This window comes from Ceratotherium simum, chromosome 17 (assembly GCF_057802395.1).
Source record: "Ceratotherium simum simum isolate JZ-2026a chromosome 17, ASM5780239v1, whole genome shotgun sequence".
NCBI classification, from domain to species: domain Eukaryota; kingdom Metazoa; phylum Chordata; class Mammalia; order Perissodactyla; family Rhinocerotidae; genus Ceratotherium; species Ceratotherium simum.
Window position 1 is genome coordinate 22,696,652 of NC_141916.1, and position 18,141 is coordinate 22,714,792.

At 33.3% G+C, this 18,141-nt stretch overlaps 1 protein-coding gene across 7 annotated transcripts in view; it reads left to right on the plus strand.

Moving 5' to 3' along the window:
• The window catches only part of SCAF11 (SR-related CTD associated factor 11), a 66,653-nt gene that overhangs the window by 20,169 nt on the left and 28,343 nt on the right, over positions 1 to 18,141 (plus strand). For 4 of the 7 annotated variants that reach the window (XM_004428923.3, XM_014786389.2, XM_087442522.1 and 1 more), the window contains exons 2-4: positions 2,396 to 2,477; positions 4,883 to 5,040; positions 15,049 to 15,126. In XM_004428923.3, the coding sequence (XP_004428980.1) occupies positions 2,417 to 2,477; positions 4,883 to 5,040; positions 15,049 to 15,126 (297 nt within the window). In that variant the 5' untranslated portion in view covers positions 2,396 to 2,416. Of the gene's footprint in view, positions 1 to 2,395; positions 2,478 to 4,882; positions 5,041 to 10,751; positions 10,921 to 15,048; positions 15,127 to 18,141 lie in introns of those variants that run through there. The other 3 variants (XM_087442520.1, XM_087442521.1, XM_087442523.1) reach the window with 2 other exon arrangements.

Consider the following 18,141-nt stretch of genomic DNA (forward strand, 5'->3'; position numbering starts at 1 on the left):
TCTACTGCTTTTCCTCTCTTTCACTTTATCATAACCACACTTTATTTCAACTCTTTGTTGTTCCTTGAACACACAGACATGCCTCCTTTCCTCTGCCTTTGGACTTGCATGTTTGCTCTTCTTTCTGCCTAGAATGCAGTTCCTCTAAATATCTACATAACTCTTTTCCTTGGTTCTTTCAGATTTCTAGTTCAAGTGTCACTTTATCAGAAAGGCTTTCCCTAAACAGTCTGTGTGAAATAACAGCTTCTCCACTTTCTCACTTATTAGCCATACTAATTGTGTGTTTTATTTTACAATTGTATAGTTTTATTTTTCTTCTAAGCACTTCTCCATATCTAACATACTAGATATTTTACTTAACTTACTTTATTTATTGTATCTCCCTGACTAGAATGTAAAGGCAGGAATTTCTGTCTTCTTCAGTGTTGTACATAGAGGTTTGCCTAATAGTGTACCTATAACACTCAAGTCTTTGAATTAAAAAAAAAAAAATCCCACAAGAGGTCATTGGGCCACTGTTTGAATACCTTCATTGGTAGGTTATTTTACCACCCTTTGAAATAGCCCATTCCATTTGAAGATAAGTGCTAGCCTTTCTCCTTAAGCTTTCTGTTCTTCCAGGCTAACTTTCTTACTACTTTACATTTCTGCATATGATATGGTTTCCAGGGCTGTCAGCATTTTAGTCATCTTCCCTGGACATTCATCATTTTGTTGTTTGTCCTTAAAGAATAGCATCAGAACTAAAATAAATGTTGCAAATCTAGGCTGAGTGGGAATTTTTCTTCTTGTTTTTGACATTCTGCTTTTATTAAGGCAGACTATGATTAAATTAACTTTTGAAAAACTAATCCTGACTCATTTTGATTTTTTTTTTTTTTTTTTTTGGTGAGGAAGATTCACCCTGAGCTAACAGCTGTTGCCGATCTTCCTCTTTGTTCTTTTGCTCGAGAAAGATTAGCCCTGAGCTAACATCCGTGCCAAGCTTCCTCTATTTTGTATATGGGTCGCCGCCACAGCATGGCTGATGAGTGGTGTAGGTCCATGCCTGGGATCCGAACTTGTGAACCCCGGGCTACCAAAGCAGAGCATGCTGAACTTAGCCACTACACCATGGGGCCAGCCCCTCATTTTGAATTTTTAATCCACTAAAATCTTTAAATCATTCTTGTGTGTGCTACTAAGTTTATTCTGCTTTACAGCTGGTTTTTGAACCAAAGTACGGGTCTTTACATTTCTCCTTATTTGACCTAATAGAGAATTTTCCTGGGCAGTATGTACCTTTAGTGTAGAAACTAGCATGTGTAAATTATTTGAGAAACTAGTAGAAAAATTACTTTATCTATATATGGGAGAATCCTAACTGATGAAATTGGGGATTTCTTGTGCCAAAACGTGTTGGAACAGTTCATTGCAATCATGTGTCTTGTGTGAATTCAAGAAAGAATTCTAAGAGTTGGTTTAAAAAATAATTTTACTTCATAAATTTGTTCCCCTTGACTGACAAATTAATTTCGTTTCCCACGTTTCTCATCTTGCCTCTTGTAATCACCATTTTCCTAGTCCTCTAGGCCAGAATAATCTCTGACTCCTTCTTTGTACTTATTTAGTCACCAAATCTCAGAAATTCTTTAGCTCTGAAATTTCTTGCTTTTCTCTTCACTTCACAGCTGGTTACTCTAGCTATGCAAATCTCTCTGCTTCTACTCTTTCCCCACTATAATCCATTCTGTGCTTGCTGGCAAATCATTCTTATAAAAGATTCATTTACATCACTTTTATCATGTCCATCTTCAAGGGAGTCTATAAGATTGAATCTAAACTTCTCAATCATTAGAGATCCATCTATAATCTAGCCCTACTTGATTTACATTGCTCTGCTTGTTGCTTTCATTACCCCTCATGGTAGTCTTTCAGATGCCCATCCCTCCTCAGTGTGCACACACACTGCTCTCTCTTACACTCACAACTCACCCACTCACTCTTGTTCTTACAGATTGGCCTAGCTAAATGCTATTTTATTCCTTCATACTATGTTACTCCTTAAATGCCTTAAGTTCCTGAACACATATAACCTATCTTCTCAATGAAAACTCCAGTCCAAATTGGTGTCTTTTCCCTAAACTCCAGTTGTATTTAAGTCTGTACCACACAATTTATCATTTAGTCTTTGTTGCCTAAAACTTATATAAGGCTTTTCTTTTCAGTGAGACTGTGAGCTTGATGGCAAGGAGTATAAAATAGTACTGGATTATCTGGAAAATTTACTGGCTTGGCTTGTGACTGTGTTCTTTTATGTGTAACGTAATTTCTTACAGTTCCGGGGGTTTTTTTGTTGATATTATTGGGAGAAGGCAAACATAAAAATTCTCTATTGTAATTCATTCTGTAGGAAACCCTTTTTCAAGGAGAAATGAAGAAGAAAACTGTATATACCGTAAATGTGGGAGATCAGGAGTATGAAGATATGGAAGGTAACTTTTCATTTTTGTAAAGCTTGTGTGTTGAAAGCAAACTCATTGTTTCCAAACTGTTTGTTTGTTTACATTTCAAAATACTCAAGTTTTTTGTTTTTACTTTTGTTGTTCTTAAAGTCTGACTAAGTTGCCTGAATAAGAAATGCAAACATTTTTTTTCCTCCTCCTGTGTCTTATTTTTCATTGGTCAAGGTTTTTGGTTTGTTGAGCTCTTTTCTTTTTCTTATTAAATTTTTGCTCCCTACTGGTTTCAGAATTACATAGTTTTTCCATTTTTGTTGTTGTTTTTTGTTTTTTAAAAATAGTTAGCATTGATGTTTTCCTCTGCTTCTAAAGTTAATATTTTAATCTTCACCGTCAACAGTAGAAGAACCTTAGAACACTTGAACAATGATTATCCTACTCTCAGTTTATAGATTATAGTTATCCATCATTTTAATTGATTCCTTTTTTTTTTTTTCAAACACCACAAATTAGATGACATTTTATACAGACAGTATTTTTAGGGGGTTTCTTTCTTTTCCATTTCTTTTCCTCTTCCTGAAAAAAACCTTAAGAAGTTCCTTTAGTGAGAGTCTATTGGTGATAAACTCTAAGTTTTTGCATTTATTTTATCCTCTTCAAAACTATTCAAAGATAGATGCACAATTCTGAATTGGTAGGTTTGTGTTTGTTTTTCTCTTAGCACTTTGAAGATATTATTTAGCCATTTTCTGGTTTTCTTTCTTGCTGTCAGGAAATCTCTTTTCAGCCTAATTATCATTCCCTTGTAGATGATGTCTTTTCCGTCTTTTTGCTTTTAAGATCTTGTTTTCATCTTTGATATTATACAGTTTTGCTACATTGTTTCTAGGCATGGATTATTTTCATTTCTCCTGTTTAGCATACACTTTGTGTGTCTTTATCTGTTGGATCTTGTTTTTTTGTTTGTTTTATCATTTCCCAGCCATTACTGCTTTAACTATTGCCTCTCCTTTAGTCTCTTCTTCTGGACTTCAATTAGTATGTTAGACTTTGTTTTGACCTCATTTCGCAACCTCTCTTTCACAGGTTACATCTCCTTGTCTGTCTCTTACAGTCTAGGTAGTTTCCTCAGATCTCTGTTCCAGTTCACAGATATTCTTTTCTTCTGGATCTAATCTGCTCTTTAATCATTCTTTGTAATGTTAGAAAATTCTGATATTTGAAACCACTGAGTATCTAAATAGATTTATAATACATATAATATATAAAAAAATAAGTAAATCTAAATAGATTCTTGTTTCTGCTGATTCTTACTCAAGGTAACTTATTTTCCTGGGTTTGATAATGTTTGATTATGAGCTCATATTTGATAAATTTAATCTGTGGAATCCTGAGGGTCTAAATTAGGGATGCTTTCCTCCAGAGGATTTGTGTTTGCTTTTTCCTGAACCCGTGCCGGGACCACTGTAGCCCCATTTGAGGGTCGTGGCTTAACATTGGAATCTCTCAGGATTGGTTTCCCTATGTAGGTTGGCCCTAAGGATTAGTCTCCAGATCTGAACGCAAGTGTATGGATATTTGCTCCCAGGGCGATCCCAGCTTTTCCATTTGCTTGGTGTATGCTGTTCACATTTCAGTTGACCATTTCTTTATTTTTGTTTTATTTTATGTTGAATCTTGGAGTTTCTTTTATTTACTTTTAAGACTGCAGTGCATACTTTTGTATGTTGGTTACATTGCTGGTGGGCATTTAAATTAGTACAAACCCTAAGGGGTATAATCTGGCCATATCTGTTCAAATTACAAATGTACATACACCTTGATCTAGCAATTTCATTTTTAGGAATTTATCCTGTAGATATCCTATAGGTATTAAAAATGTGAAATGACAAAGTTTTTTATTGCAGCATTGTTTGTAATAGCCAAAGGTTGAAAACAAGTGAATGTCCATCAGTAGGTTAAAACAAAAAAAATGCAGACTAGTGTGTATAGTGTTCTAGCATTTATGTGAAGAAGTTTTGAAAGAATACGTATTAGATGTACTTTTCTTTGCGTTAAAGAAATCTTTCGAAGAACGTAGAAGAAACTAAGCAGTTGTTGCATGTTGTGTTGGGCAGAACTGGATGAATAGGGGTAGATTTGAGTGGAAGATTTGTCAGTATAACCTTATTTTTTTACTTTTAAATTTTTGAAGCACGTGACTATTACTTATTTTAAAATTAAATTCGTGAAGAATTCACTCCCCCATTAAAAAATATAAATTAGTAGTAAATGTCGTAAGTGTTGTGCTCAAGGAGTATGTTTGTTATAATGTATCTAAGGTCTAATTACTTTGTAGTAGGAGAGGCCTTTAGAGTATCTAGTCCATGATACTCCCACAAGCATAAGTCATTTGGTCTGGCCAACTTGAAAGCATTTATGGCTGCTTTACTTTATAGGTGAAGAAAACAAAGATAATACTGCTACCACTGGTCTGTTGTACAGTGAAGCTGACAGATGTCCAATATGTCTTAATTGCCTATTAGAGAAGGAAGTTGGTTTTCCAGAAAGCTGTAATCATGTCTTCTGCATGACTTGTATTCTTAAATGGGCAGAGGTAAGTCTGAGAATAAGTATTAAATATTATTGTACTTTAGTTCCCCAGCATGATTTCATTCCACCTAGTCTAAAGAGTTGATACTGCCTTTCATTAAGTTATTTCACAGAAATGTGTTTTCCCCTTACTTTGGACAAGTTTCTCTGTATTTTTCAAATTCCGTCAGTATATTTCCTTCTAACTTTCTTTCATTCAGCTTTCTGTTCTTTTATACTTAAAATTTTTTAAATGCATACCTTTTTAAAAAAAACTTAACCTTTCTAGAAAAAAGATTAAGTATTTTTTCTAGTAGAAATGCAATAATTCATCTTCAATGTACTTGACCCCCTTGGGATATCTGTTCACTACTAATAATACCACCTTGTGTCTGCTTTGTGTTTTATATTTTTCCAATAATTTTTACATAGATTATTTGATTTCTTCTTTATATCAGCCTTGTAGGATAACCAGAGCAGATGTAATGGTGTCCTTTTCTCAAGATGAGGAAACTTAGATTTTGTGTTCTATATCTTGGCCCCAAGATCTCCTAGCTTAAGAGGCAGAAGTGAATTTAGAACTGTATTTTCTAATTCCTGTTTTTAATTTAGTATGAACTGATTTCAGAGTCTGAGTTAGAGATTATTACTGAGGTTCTTCATAGATAGTAAATGATTAAGAAACAGGACATTTTTGACTTTCACTGTATTATGTTGACTCAATTCCAGCCAAGTAGATCATGGTATTGGTACATTGACTATTCATTATAAAGCCTCATTGTTATGAATTGTGAAATAAAAATTTGTTTGTCATATTAATCATGCTATATTTTCTGAGTTAGTAGTTTGTCAGTTTGTAAAAATTAGTAAAGGAGATAAATCTCAAAAATATTTTTAATATTAGCTGCGTTCAAATTGTTTGATGTCCCTAAGCAGATTGGAATTAATCACTTATTACATAATTGGGATTTTCAGAGTTCTATGTTTTACTTATATTTTCATTAATAGTGTGGAAGGGAGGACATAACTGTATACAGACTCTGTGGCTGAGTTCTGGGGGGAGGAAGAAAAGATTTGTTATACCAATTGAATTAATAATAGTATACTTGGAAACAGTTGTAATTAGATTAAAACCTAAACTGGTCTTTGGCAAGAAGGGACTAAGGATAGGTGAAAATGTATTTTGGGGAAATAGTTTTTTGAGTTTAATTTAATTGTTCAATACAGTTGTGGATCTCTGTATGTTTGCAGGAGCATTAACTAATGAAATAAGAATGCATGTTTTTCTCTGCCACCCAACTAAAGATTTCATTGAATTTAGTGTACCTTGGTTTGCTTTGTGATTAAATATTTTAAAAATAGAGGAGATGTTGCTTTCAGTAGAGAAACAATATTACTGGATGGGTAGAAGGTTTCAATTCAAAGCTTTTCATGAGATGGTATTCAGTGACCACATAATTGTGAAGTTCAACAACATAATCTGAATATGTGTTTTTCTCTATGAAAATTAGAATATATGAAGTAGACATAATTATCCATCCTTCCTTACACTCTACATGCATGTTTCATACAACTGTAAGCTTTATCATGGTGTACATGTTCCGGGGTTCTCTAAGGTATGTATCTAGAAGTGAAACTACTAGGTTGTAGACTTTGTACATATTCATCTCTACTAGACAGTGCTCAATTTATCTATGTTTTTAACTCTTGTTGAATATTTTTAAGTTGAAAATACTTAATAACATACACAGTGTTGCAGTCAACACCTTTCTTGCATGTAATATTTTCCTTTTGTGTCAGCTCCTTTGGATATAAACCTTCTGTTGAAGCCAAATTGCTTTTAAAAGAAAGTACATACTTATCTGCTGTACTATGGTAAATTGTGAATAGGTGGAGGGGAGTTGTGGTATTGTTTAAACAAAATAATTAACCTCGAAAGTGGAGAATAAACAGAGAATATTCTGAATTATTTCATTGTCCCTAATGGGGATCAGTTAAATAGACCATTAAGTTGAGCAGTAACAAGAACACAATCTACTAATAAATTGTTCATTGTAAATAATAAATGAATACCAGTTAACAAAATCACTTAGGCCTTGAACTAAATTTTCAGTTTGAATCTTTTATTGGTATGGTAAAAATTGGTTGTGTTTTGAAGTATGTATGTGCTTTGACAAATAGAATCAGATTTTTTGAGATTCACTAGGGGCTTTTTTCACAGCCTTTAGTTGTTAAGCTGTCTCCTTTCATTTTCCTCAATCCCTTTCTGTTTTTAAAAAGAGACATGCAGTTTACTTTGGATTTCAGGGTTAGGAGTAAGTGTCTGTATTTAGTCTCCTAACTGGCCCCAGGCCCTATGCTAAGGCTTTCTTACATATTCTTTCATTCAAATCATTATTTGATGTATATTTGATATTCAAGGCAAGAATTCTGAACTCTGATTTGTTTCTAAATACCTCAAGGGATAGCCTGAGATTAAAATAATTTTTAAAAATTGATCCATAGTTTAAAATTTTACTCATGTTCACTTCTAGTAGGAAGGTAGAAATCAAAGTGAGATTTACAGTCGTTTTAAATCTACATAAGGAAATAGTACAAAATGTTTTCAGGATTATCTTCCTAGTCCAATGTGTCTTTCAGAAATTCAGCTGAGCTGTCTGAGATTTATATTCAAGGTTCACTGAAATATGATTCAGAGTTGATATCAAGAACCAAAAAGAAGGACTCATTTATTTACTTTCACCTTAATATTTTATGCATAGAAGAAATTCTGCTCCATAAGAAATAAGTAAAATTAAGGTATATAGTAGTCTAGTATATTTATTTTTGACACCCTTCTGAAATTTTTCATGGTCTTAAAATATCTGTATCCCAAGTCAAAGTTAGTTTCAGTGTCTTCAGGCTCTAAAATTTTGGTTCTGTGGTTAAGACAAAGCCATGTAAGGACTTTTAAAGTGACTAAGTAACTGGACTTAGTTTCTGGATATTTTATAGAATCCACTTTACCTAGGGCAAAAAGATTCAGGATAATGAAAGCTCTAGTGGCCTTCATGGCCCATAGCCTAATTGCCTGCCCTTGGGGACACTAGAACAAATTGAGATTAAGCATGTCCACTATGACTATGTTTAGTTCCGAGGAACTTATAGATGGTAAGCCTATTAGTTTTTGAAATAATAATGATGGTATAGAAATAGAATGTTGAACTAAACAAAGATACAGTAATTGACACTTAAAGTTGAAATTTTTGTTAATTTAAAGCATCAATATTAGAGCTGAGAATCTGAAACTAAACAAAAGAAGGCCTCAGAACTGATGAAATATGAATAGAGCCAATACAGTAAAGTTTATCAGCCAAAGTTATTTATTTCACATATACTGTGAGCAAAAACACAGTCTAAACATATCGAGTTTTTAATTTGCACATAAGTTTAACATAGATCATCTGAGTTTGCACATTTTAAAGTAGAAGATAATTAGTAAGGTGAAGGCTAGAGAAGTCTTGACACATGGCTGTAGTAGCAACAGCTGATCATAATTATGATCCCCTATAGACAATAAGATACACCCTCCACACATACACTGGTTAAGAAGATACAATTTATGATTTGTCACGATGCCAAGAAGTAGTTAAAATTTTCGCTGTTAAAAGGTTTGAGGACTTGGAAACATTTTGTGTTTGAAGCGTTTAAGAGTTTTTACTCTATTCCCTTATCTTTTAATAATTTTTTAAAATTTGATTAACTTTCCTATTATAAGCAAATTATCCTCCCTCAACTTATGTCAGTCCCGCATTTCATATCAAATGCTCATAGCTTCAGTTTGAGAAAATAAGGTTAATAAAATCAAAATTGGACAGTTGGCAAAGGTATGTTTTCTCTCATGAGACTAGAAATGCAGTCTTACTATGATGACGTAAGAGTTCTTAAAGAAGTCAACAACAGTGTTCAATGCAGACAGGTGAAGAGTATATTTTTTAATTAATAATACATACCAAAAAAAGCAAAATATGACTAGTTGACTTATATCTTGACCACTAATGTGTTTTATATACAGGTGTTCCTTGAGTAGAAATTTACACATCATTGTGGTGATTAGATTACTTGTCAATAACATAATTCAGCAAAGCTTTATTGTCTGGCTCTTTTTTTTTTTTTGTGATGAAGATTAGCCATGAGCTAACTTCTGTTGCCAATCCTCCTCTTTTTGCTGAGGAAGATTGGCCCTGGGCTAACATCCATGCCCATCTTCCTCTACTTTATATGGAACACCGCCACCGCGTGGCTTGATAAGTGGTGCATTGGTCTGTGCACGGGATCCGAACCTGAGAATCCCAGGCCGCCGAAGCAGAGCATGCAAACTTAACCACTATGCCACTGGACCAGCCCCTATTTTCTGGCTTTTTAAAATCAGTTTTTCCTAAAATTTTTATTTTTCTTTATTCCTGAACTAAACCAAACCTCTCGGTTATGTATTTCTCTAGAAGAGTAATTTAAATGTATCTGTGGGGGCCGGCCCTGTGGTGTAGCAGTTAAATGGGCGCTCTCCGATGCTGGCGGCCCGGGTTCAGATCCCAGGTGCGCACCGGCGCATTGCTTGTCAGGCCATGCTGTGGCGGTGTCCCACATAAAGTGGAGGAAGATCAGCACAGATGTTAGCTCAGGGCCAGTCTTCCTCAGCAAAAAGAGGAGGATTGGCAGATGTTAGCTCAGGGCTGATCTTCCTCACAAAAAAAAAAAAAAAACAAAAATAAACGTATCTGTGGAGCACTACTATTAGTCCTTATCTTTATAATTTATAAAGTGTTGTCAAATACATTGTTTCATTTAATTATTACAACCTATGCAATAGGTGATTCAGGGCTATCTGTCTTTACCAAAGTGGGTTAGAGAGCTTGCTAGCTCTGACTCCTCCAGAACTTGAATTTGTGACTAATTATTTCAAATCCCCTGTTGTTTTCGGTCTGTGGATTAATCCTTTGGTAGAGCAAAGAATATTTTTACATTATGAACACTCATTGCTTAAAGTGTATATGTAATAGATTTTCATTTAATATTTTATTTTTACCACTTGGGTAAATTAATGTATTTCTGTATAGCCCAGTTTTAAATGTCAGAATTTGTAAAATGATTTATACAGGTAGTTTACAGAATTTGTCTTTTATATTAGAAAAAGAAGGTCTTAACTATTAAATGTTAAAAGAAATTAAGAATAAAAGTGATTCTACCCAACTGTTGTAATGTATCTTTGAGAACATGAAAGGGTTCCGTTTGAGTACTTAGATAAAATGCTTTCATGGTGTTAATTTTATCACTGACAGCCATTTGTCCTTTAGGAATACATTCCTGAAAGCTGTTATAAAGAACCACGCTTTCACTAACATGGATTGACAAGGACTGTCATGAAGGAACTGGTTAAGTTTGATAGGGAACATGTAGGCTGACTACAGGTGAGCACTTTTCTTTGGAGGTCCAGGCTAGGTATCTCGGAACCATCAACGAGAAAGGATAGGTCCTGGTGAATAGCTTTAAAATAAGCATCAACCTCTGATGGTATGCATTCCTAAATCATCTTTATTTGATTTTGAACTGCAGTTTTATATATAATATGCTTTATTTGTTAGTAGGAGAGATAGATGTTCTAAAGATTCCCATGAACAGACAAACCTACCTATAAACATAGGTTCTGAGATTTAGTCTTTAAGCACTTACCTTTAACACTTCCTTCTCTCTCTCTAGGAGGGGCTATCTGTAGGCAGCCTTTGTGATTGAGGATAGAGCAGCAGCAGGAAGCAAGAAATATTAGAAATCAAGAATCCTGAATTCCCAAATAAGGAAGGTTTCCTGTTCTTACATTTAAATATGGGTTTGTCTGAGCTGGGAATTTGCAACGCGACAGAATACTAGGGTATGTTTTACTGAAATCATTAGGAAGATTATTTTTTTCTATCAAAATTGCCTCCTTAACTGATATAACCTTAGTACAGAGCATTCACAGTAAAATATATGCTCTGTTTTTTAATATACATTACATTGTAAAGCAGTGATCAAATTCTATTAATTTTGTAGCTGTATCACAAAGTCAGATGGTGATAATGGACTGCTTAGATTATGAAACTAACTAAATTAGGTACTTTAAAAGTTATTGAAATGAAAGTCATATTGATTTAAATAGGTGAATAATTGAAGGGTATTTTTGTTGTATATGAGGAATCAAAATGACGAATAATCAAGGGATATTTATTTTTGTTGTATATAAGGAAAACCGAAAATTTGGGATAATTTTCTTCAAAACCAAAATCACATTTTTAAGCAGAATAAGTCTATTAGTTAAAAATTTTCTACCTTAGTTTTAAATGTGAATTTTTAAAACCCCCCAACTTAAAACTAGTTATGTTAGTGATACAGACTCTGAAAACTAAGATTAAAATATCTTTGAGATTTTCTGAATGGATGTCTGCTGGATATAAGGGTGTAGTACCCTTGAGAATGCCTTAAAATTAGACCAATGCAAACTACTTTTGAAAACCTATTTGTAAAACTTTTCTGTTAAAGCTGTTTGATCATCACATTGTGCGTAATTTTATGCTTTAGTACCTATTAATGATGTTGTCTTTGAACTTTGGCATGTGTTAAAGTAGCCTTATACTTTTCTTGCAGTATGCATTAACAAAAAAATTAAAGATCCACTTAATTTTTTTAAATCTCTTTTGATTTTTTTCATTAAATTATTCTTTAGTCACTCTTAATTTATTGAAGTATGCTATGAAGACTTAACTCAGGGTAACTGAATTTCTTTTCTGTTTCCCCTTTGAAGTGTTTTGCTAAACTGTTTTAAGGTCAGAAATGGGTATTATCATTTCTCAGTCACCATAGCCAAGATATTTTGTCTACTGTAGGTAGCTTGTTTTCTGACCTGTGCTTTCTTTAATTGGGGAGGATAACTTGGTTTTAAGAAATTTTTCTGATGGCTGAGCCTGAGCCAAAGAAGATCCATTAACTTATTTTCTAGCGTAACTAGATTGTCTTTAGGAAGTGTAGGTATATACAGATTATGATAATATATAGCAGTGGTTTTCCCACTACTACTTTTCCTGTTTTCTTTCTTTTTCTTTTTATAATAGCAGTGGAACCCTTTCTTCAAATGAGACCTTAGACAAATCCATAGCAGTTATGCTTAAGGAAAAAAGAACAAAAACAAAATCTTACTCAGAACCACATTATTTGATCAAAATAGAATGGCTCCTGTTAAAACCTTGTCAGTTTGAACATTGTAAAGGAAATAGTGCCATTTAGCTGGTGTCAGCAGAAGAAATTTAATAAGAAAATGGGATTGTATAATTTCAGTGTTTTTGAAAGATGCATCTGATATAAATTTCTTGAACACAGTGGCTTTCTTTGGATCTTAGTAAGTGTTACAAATTGAAATAGATGTAATTAATGAAATACTTTTAATTTCCATGTATGTCATGAACTTTGCAAATTCCAACAAAAAATCGTTAAGAACTCGTCTCTCACATGTATATATACATCATATTGTGGGTTATCTTTTTGTTAATGAACCCAGCTTTTTTCTTGTTCGTACAGTGAAGCTAGTTGATGTTTAGAAGACTTTATATGCCACAGTCTCTTCTACGATTATTAATTCCCATAAAAACTTAAGAGAGATGTTCTTTTATTATCTCCATTTGCACAAATGAGGTGACTGAGACTCAAAAAGGCAATATCACTTGCTCAAGGTTACACACAAGGATTGATACGAAAGTAGACAGTAAATCCAGAGCTGGTACACATTTATCTTAATCATTTTTTAAAAGACATCGAAGTAAATAAATTTTGATTTATTATTTTATCTTTTTATGAATATTTATCTAAACTTACCTTTAAAATAGAAATAAAAATGTATGTTGAAACTTTGGTAAAAATAGAAGTATTTGAAAGTTTTACTTTTAAATATTCTCTTGAATTATAACTATATTAATATAATCTCTAGTCTAAGAAATTTCAAACAGTAAATGCTAATGTGGTAAACATCACATAGTTATGATGTTGAGTTCTTTGAACTAGAATTGCTACTTGCAGTACATTATTAGAAAGATGTGGACAGCTTTGTCGCTACTTGTAGCAAAGCTGCTTAAGGTCAGGTTTTCTGTAGATAAAGTAATAGCAACCAATACTAAATCCATAGTACTTGAAAGTAAGCTGAGCTGGCTTCTACTAGTCTGAACCAGTTTAACATAGTAAGGTCACATTTCCTAATACGGATGTGGTAAAGCATTTTATCAAGGCCTACTTACTTAACAGGAAAAGAAAAATCACTTTTTAGCAGAGTAGTAAAAAGTACCTCAATTTATATTTTAGCTGCTTGCAAAGTGACTCACAAGCTTTGTGAAAATGTATTGTGTGATCGAGGGCCACACACAGTCTGATCTACCTCAACTTGTATAAGCATATCTTATATGCTTATAAGCATATCTTAAGTTCAGAAAGGCAAAAATCACAATATTTTTTCACTAGGGAATATAAGATAATTTATGAAAATTCGATTACTATCTTGTGGTCTTTTAGAGTATTGGTATTAAATTGTTAAAATCCTATTTTACTTTTATAACTATAGGTATTGATAATATCACCTTTTGGTATTTTCTTCATAGGCTACAGAATCTTCCCTCCTACCCTAGTAGACAATATACTCCATCTTAAATTATTTAAATAATATAAATCAAATATTTATATAGTATTATCAGAGAAACAATTATAGTTGATGCACATTAATTTTGAAAGTACAAGAAGTATATTTATATCAAAATAAAGTTGATTAAGAATCACAGGGTGATCAAAGTACAATTTTCCTTAATCTGTAAAGAATACCTATGATTCAATTTGAAAAAGACCAGCAATCTAATAAACTTAGGCAAGGGCGTGAATAGACAGTTTAAAGAATAGGAACTTTGTTTTTTGGTTTTTTTTTTTAGTTAGTTTATTTATTTATTTATTTATCTTTCCCCCAAAGCCCCAGTAGATAGTTGTATGTCATGGTTGCACATCCTTCTAGTTGCTGTATGTGGGACACGGCCTCAGCATGGCCAGAGAAGCGGTGCCTCGGTGCATGCCCGGGATCCGAACCCGGGCCGCCAGCAGCAGAGCGCACGCACTTAACCACTAAGCCACGGGGCCGGCCCAGAATAGGAACTTTGAATAGCCCTTAAAAATATGAAAATATGTTCAACCTTACTCGTATAAAAAGAAATGTAAATTAAAACTATTAGGGTGTACCATGCTGTTAAGAATGGAGCAGCTCTGAAATAGTAATATGAACCAGTCTAAGATAAATTAAGAGAAAAACAAAATTCAGTTCAGTATATGAATTAATTATACTATATTTCATATTAAAAAGATACACATATATGTCTGTGTGCATTGGCTATCTCCAAAAGAATATATAAGAAACTACTTCTGGAGAGGGCATCTAGGTGGCTGAGGGGAGGAGTGAAGGAATCCTTCATTTTCTTCATATCTTTAAATTTTTTTTATTGCTGGTGCAACTGCCTTTTCAAATAATTAATTTTGGGGAAAATATTAAGTCATAGTATATTAAAATCTGTAAGGGACCTGTCCAAGCCGTTCCTTTTACAGCTGATTTATAATTGCCCTAGTGCTTCAGATCACAGAGCTGTTGGTTTCAGCCCAGGTCTCCTTTCATTATGCCAGTAGCTCTCAACTGGGCAAGCAGGTCTTCATAGGTATTGTCTTGATAACAAAGATCTCATCTCTCTTGTTCATTGTAGTATTCCACTTATGTAGCATATAGAAGTTACTCAGTAAATGTTTGAATGAATTAAACAGATTTAAGGTATTTATTAGTTTGTGGCATGATACAGGTGGAAAGTATTTCATCTTTATCTTTGAAAGAAGAATAAGTTTTTTTCTTTTGTTTCCTATTCTGGTGGAAAACTTATAAATGCGTTTGTTATAGTTTAGTTTTGATCTATCCAAGAAACATTTGTAAAGTTATAATTTGTTAATCATTTTTCAGACACTGGCTTCATGTCCTGTTGACCGAAAACCTTTTCAGGCAGTGTTTAAATTCAGTGCATTGGAAGGTTACGTTAAGGTAAGGCTTAGATTTTATTTTGCAACATGAACTGTATAAACTTATTAGTGATGATTTTGCTTTAATAGATTTCCAGTTTGAGTATATTTGTGAATTATTCAGTAAGGTTTAATATGTGATTATCACTCCTCCTCAGCCTGACAAGCCTAGACTTTTCTATAAGAATACAGAAATTTTAAACCTTTTTTTCTTTGCCCCCTACAGAGGACATATCCATGATGGTTACCTTATGATTTTCCACGAAATGTGTTAGATCTCTGATGCTCTAAAAGAAATTTCACATTAAGTATTAATTGCAGAATATTTAAATTTTTAGAATATTTTTAGCATGAGGACTTCTATATTTCAAAAACATTTATTGTGCTTTGAATACATTTTTCCATTGAAAAAATGTTTGAAATGGAGTATTAGATTCAAAGACCGACCCCCACAAAAACTTAAGTCCAAAATAACTGAAAATTATGTTTTCATGAAAAATATTATAATGTTGAGAAGATTAAGCCGATAAAGTTAAATATAAAATGGTGACTTCGTTCTTAAATGCTGGTACTTGAAGGAAAGTGAGTTTAATTGGAGAAGGGTAAGGGAAGTCGTGGAGATCTTGAGAGGGGCTTCGCACAGTTGCAGGGTTGGCATGGGCAGAAGACTTGATTGTTATATTAAGTACAACCTTATTGTAATGCTTAATCCTGATCACTTCCATGAGATGCACACACGTACTTCATTGATGTTACTTGTGATTATGAACCATCGTTATGATTTGTATTCACATTTATTTTTGGCTTACAAATAGAAGGAAAAAAGAAATAAGAACATATTCCTGAGGTAATGAGTAAAAAGCAAAAAGAGAAGTGGGGAGTCAGTAGTTAAGTATAATCCATGAGAAAGAGATTTCTTGAGGTATCACTAACAAGTCACAAGTGATGTATAGCTAAAAATGAGAATACTCAATATATACATACATGATGCCATTGATGGGAAAAACAAACTGTTCCTAGGTAGCACTATAAGTCCATGACAGCTTAGTTGCTGTCTGTGTGAGTAGCAAGGGGTATGGAAGCAACATACAACTATTTAAGCATTAGATGTTCTCAGCATAGGTATTTGTAATTTGTTTTGATGTATTTCTACCAGATGAGTGTTGCTGACATAAGGTACAAATGAGACTGTAATTCAAATAAAATGACGTGTAAAAAATGATCTTGTTTGTTGTAAGTGTGGAACTCTGGACATTTATGCACATCAGTATATATCTTGGAGAAAAGATATAACATTATATAAATATGTGATATTAAAATCAAAATTAAAGCATAGCTTCTCTGAAAGACATGTTCTCTGTTTTTCCAGACTCTATATATTATGTTGCTAAAGATGGATTAGCATGAACTAGCTTCCAAAGATATTTTCCTATAAAATTTTGTTCTGTTGCTTGGAATAAAAATTTACGTTTTATTTAATAGGGTTTGTACTTTATTTAAATTAAAAGTTTGGTGCAGTGTCAGTCTAATTTTGTCAAGCTTAAAAGGTATTTATCATATGTGATATTATCCACATACTCTTAATATCTTTCTTTGACCTTTACTTCTTTTAAATCTTCACTTGATTGTCCTTTTCCCTTTACAGCTAAACTTGAATAAGACATCTATACTTGCTTACTCCCTTTTCTCAATTACTTTTCAACTCCCATTGAACATTTACCTCTATCATTTTATTTTCCTAAAACTGCCCTCACTAAGGTCCAGAATAATCTTCTGACTGGCCATCTCATGGTTTGTTTTCTTCATATAATGCTGTTGACTGCCCTTTACTTCCTTTGGCTTCTAGGACATCCTTTTCTTATGGGTATGTATGTATGTACGTTTGTTTGTTTACTTATCTGACTTTTCGCAATCTGCTTTGCCATGTCCTTGCCCTCCTTCCCTTTTCTTAAATCATTGGGGCTCCTCATGGGATCTTCCTTTCAATTCTTTGGTTATGCTTTCTCCCTAAGTCTTCTCAACTACTTCAGTAGCTTTAACCACTACCTGTATTTGTATGGCTTTTAAAATTCTGTTACTAGCCCAGATCTCTTTCCTTAGAACCAGACTTGTATTTTCAACCACTTATTGGACATCTCCATCTAGAATACCAAAAGAATCTAAACATTAACAAATCCAAAACTTATCTGGGAGTTTTCCATTTTTTCTCTCTCTCTCATCTTTGCCTGTTCCTTCTGGGCAGTGACTTAAATTTGTTCCGTCTTCATTCCTCTGCCTGTTAACCTTTTTGTAGGCCCTTATGCTGTCATCTAGACCAGTTCTGCCAGTAGAAGTATATACTATAATTTAAAATTTTTAGTAGTCACATTAAAAGAGTAAAAAGAAACAGTTAAAATAAATTTTATAGTGTATTTTATTTAACCCAACATATCTAATGTATTATTTCAACCTGTAATATTTTTAAAGAATTATTATTGAGAGATTTTACCTTTTTTTGTTGTTATTGTTCTAAGTCTTTGAAATCCAGTGTATATTTTAAACCTTACAGTACATCTCAGTTCAGACAAGTCACATTTCAAGTGCTCAGTAGCCATATGTGGCTAGTGACTGTTGTCTCAAAGTGTAGATCTACACTATTGTAAGAACTTTCTTCTGGTTTCTTGGCTTTTATAGTCTCTCCTTAACATTCTCCTCATCACTGCCAAAGTTATCTAAAAAAAAAATTTGATCATCTCATTCACTTTAAAAACCCTATTTGTTCTCTGATTCCTATAGAATTATTTTCTTATTTGAGGCCTTTTACAATTTGGTTCTAATACATCAACTTTATATCCTGCTAATCTTTTCTTCCCCATCTGCACTGGCTTCTCACTGTTCCTTGTAACTGTGTTCTTTGCTCCATTTAGAGTATTTTTTCCTGAGACAAATTTCTACTCATTCTTTAAGACCAACTCATAAATCATTTAGTCGTGAAAGTCTTCTCTGATATCCTCAAATAGAGTTAATTTCTCAGTCCTACACGGGAACACAGGTCTGT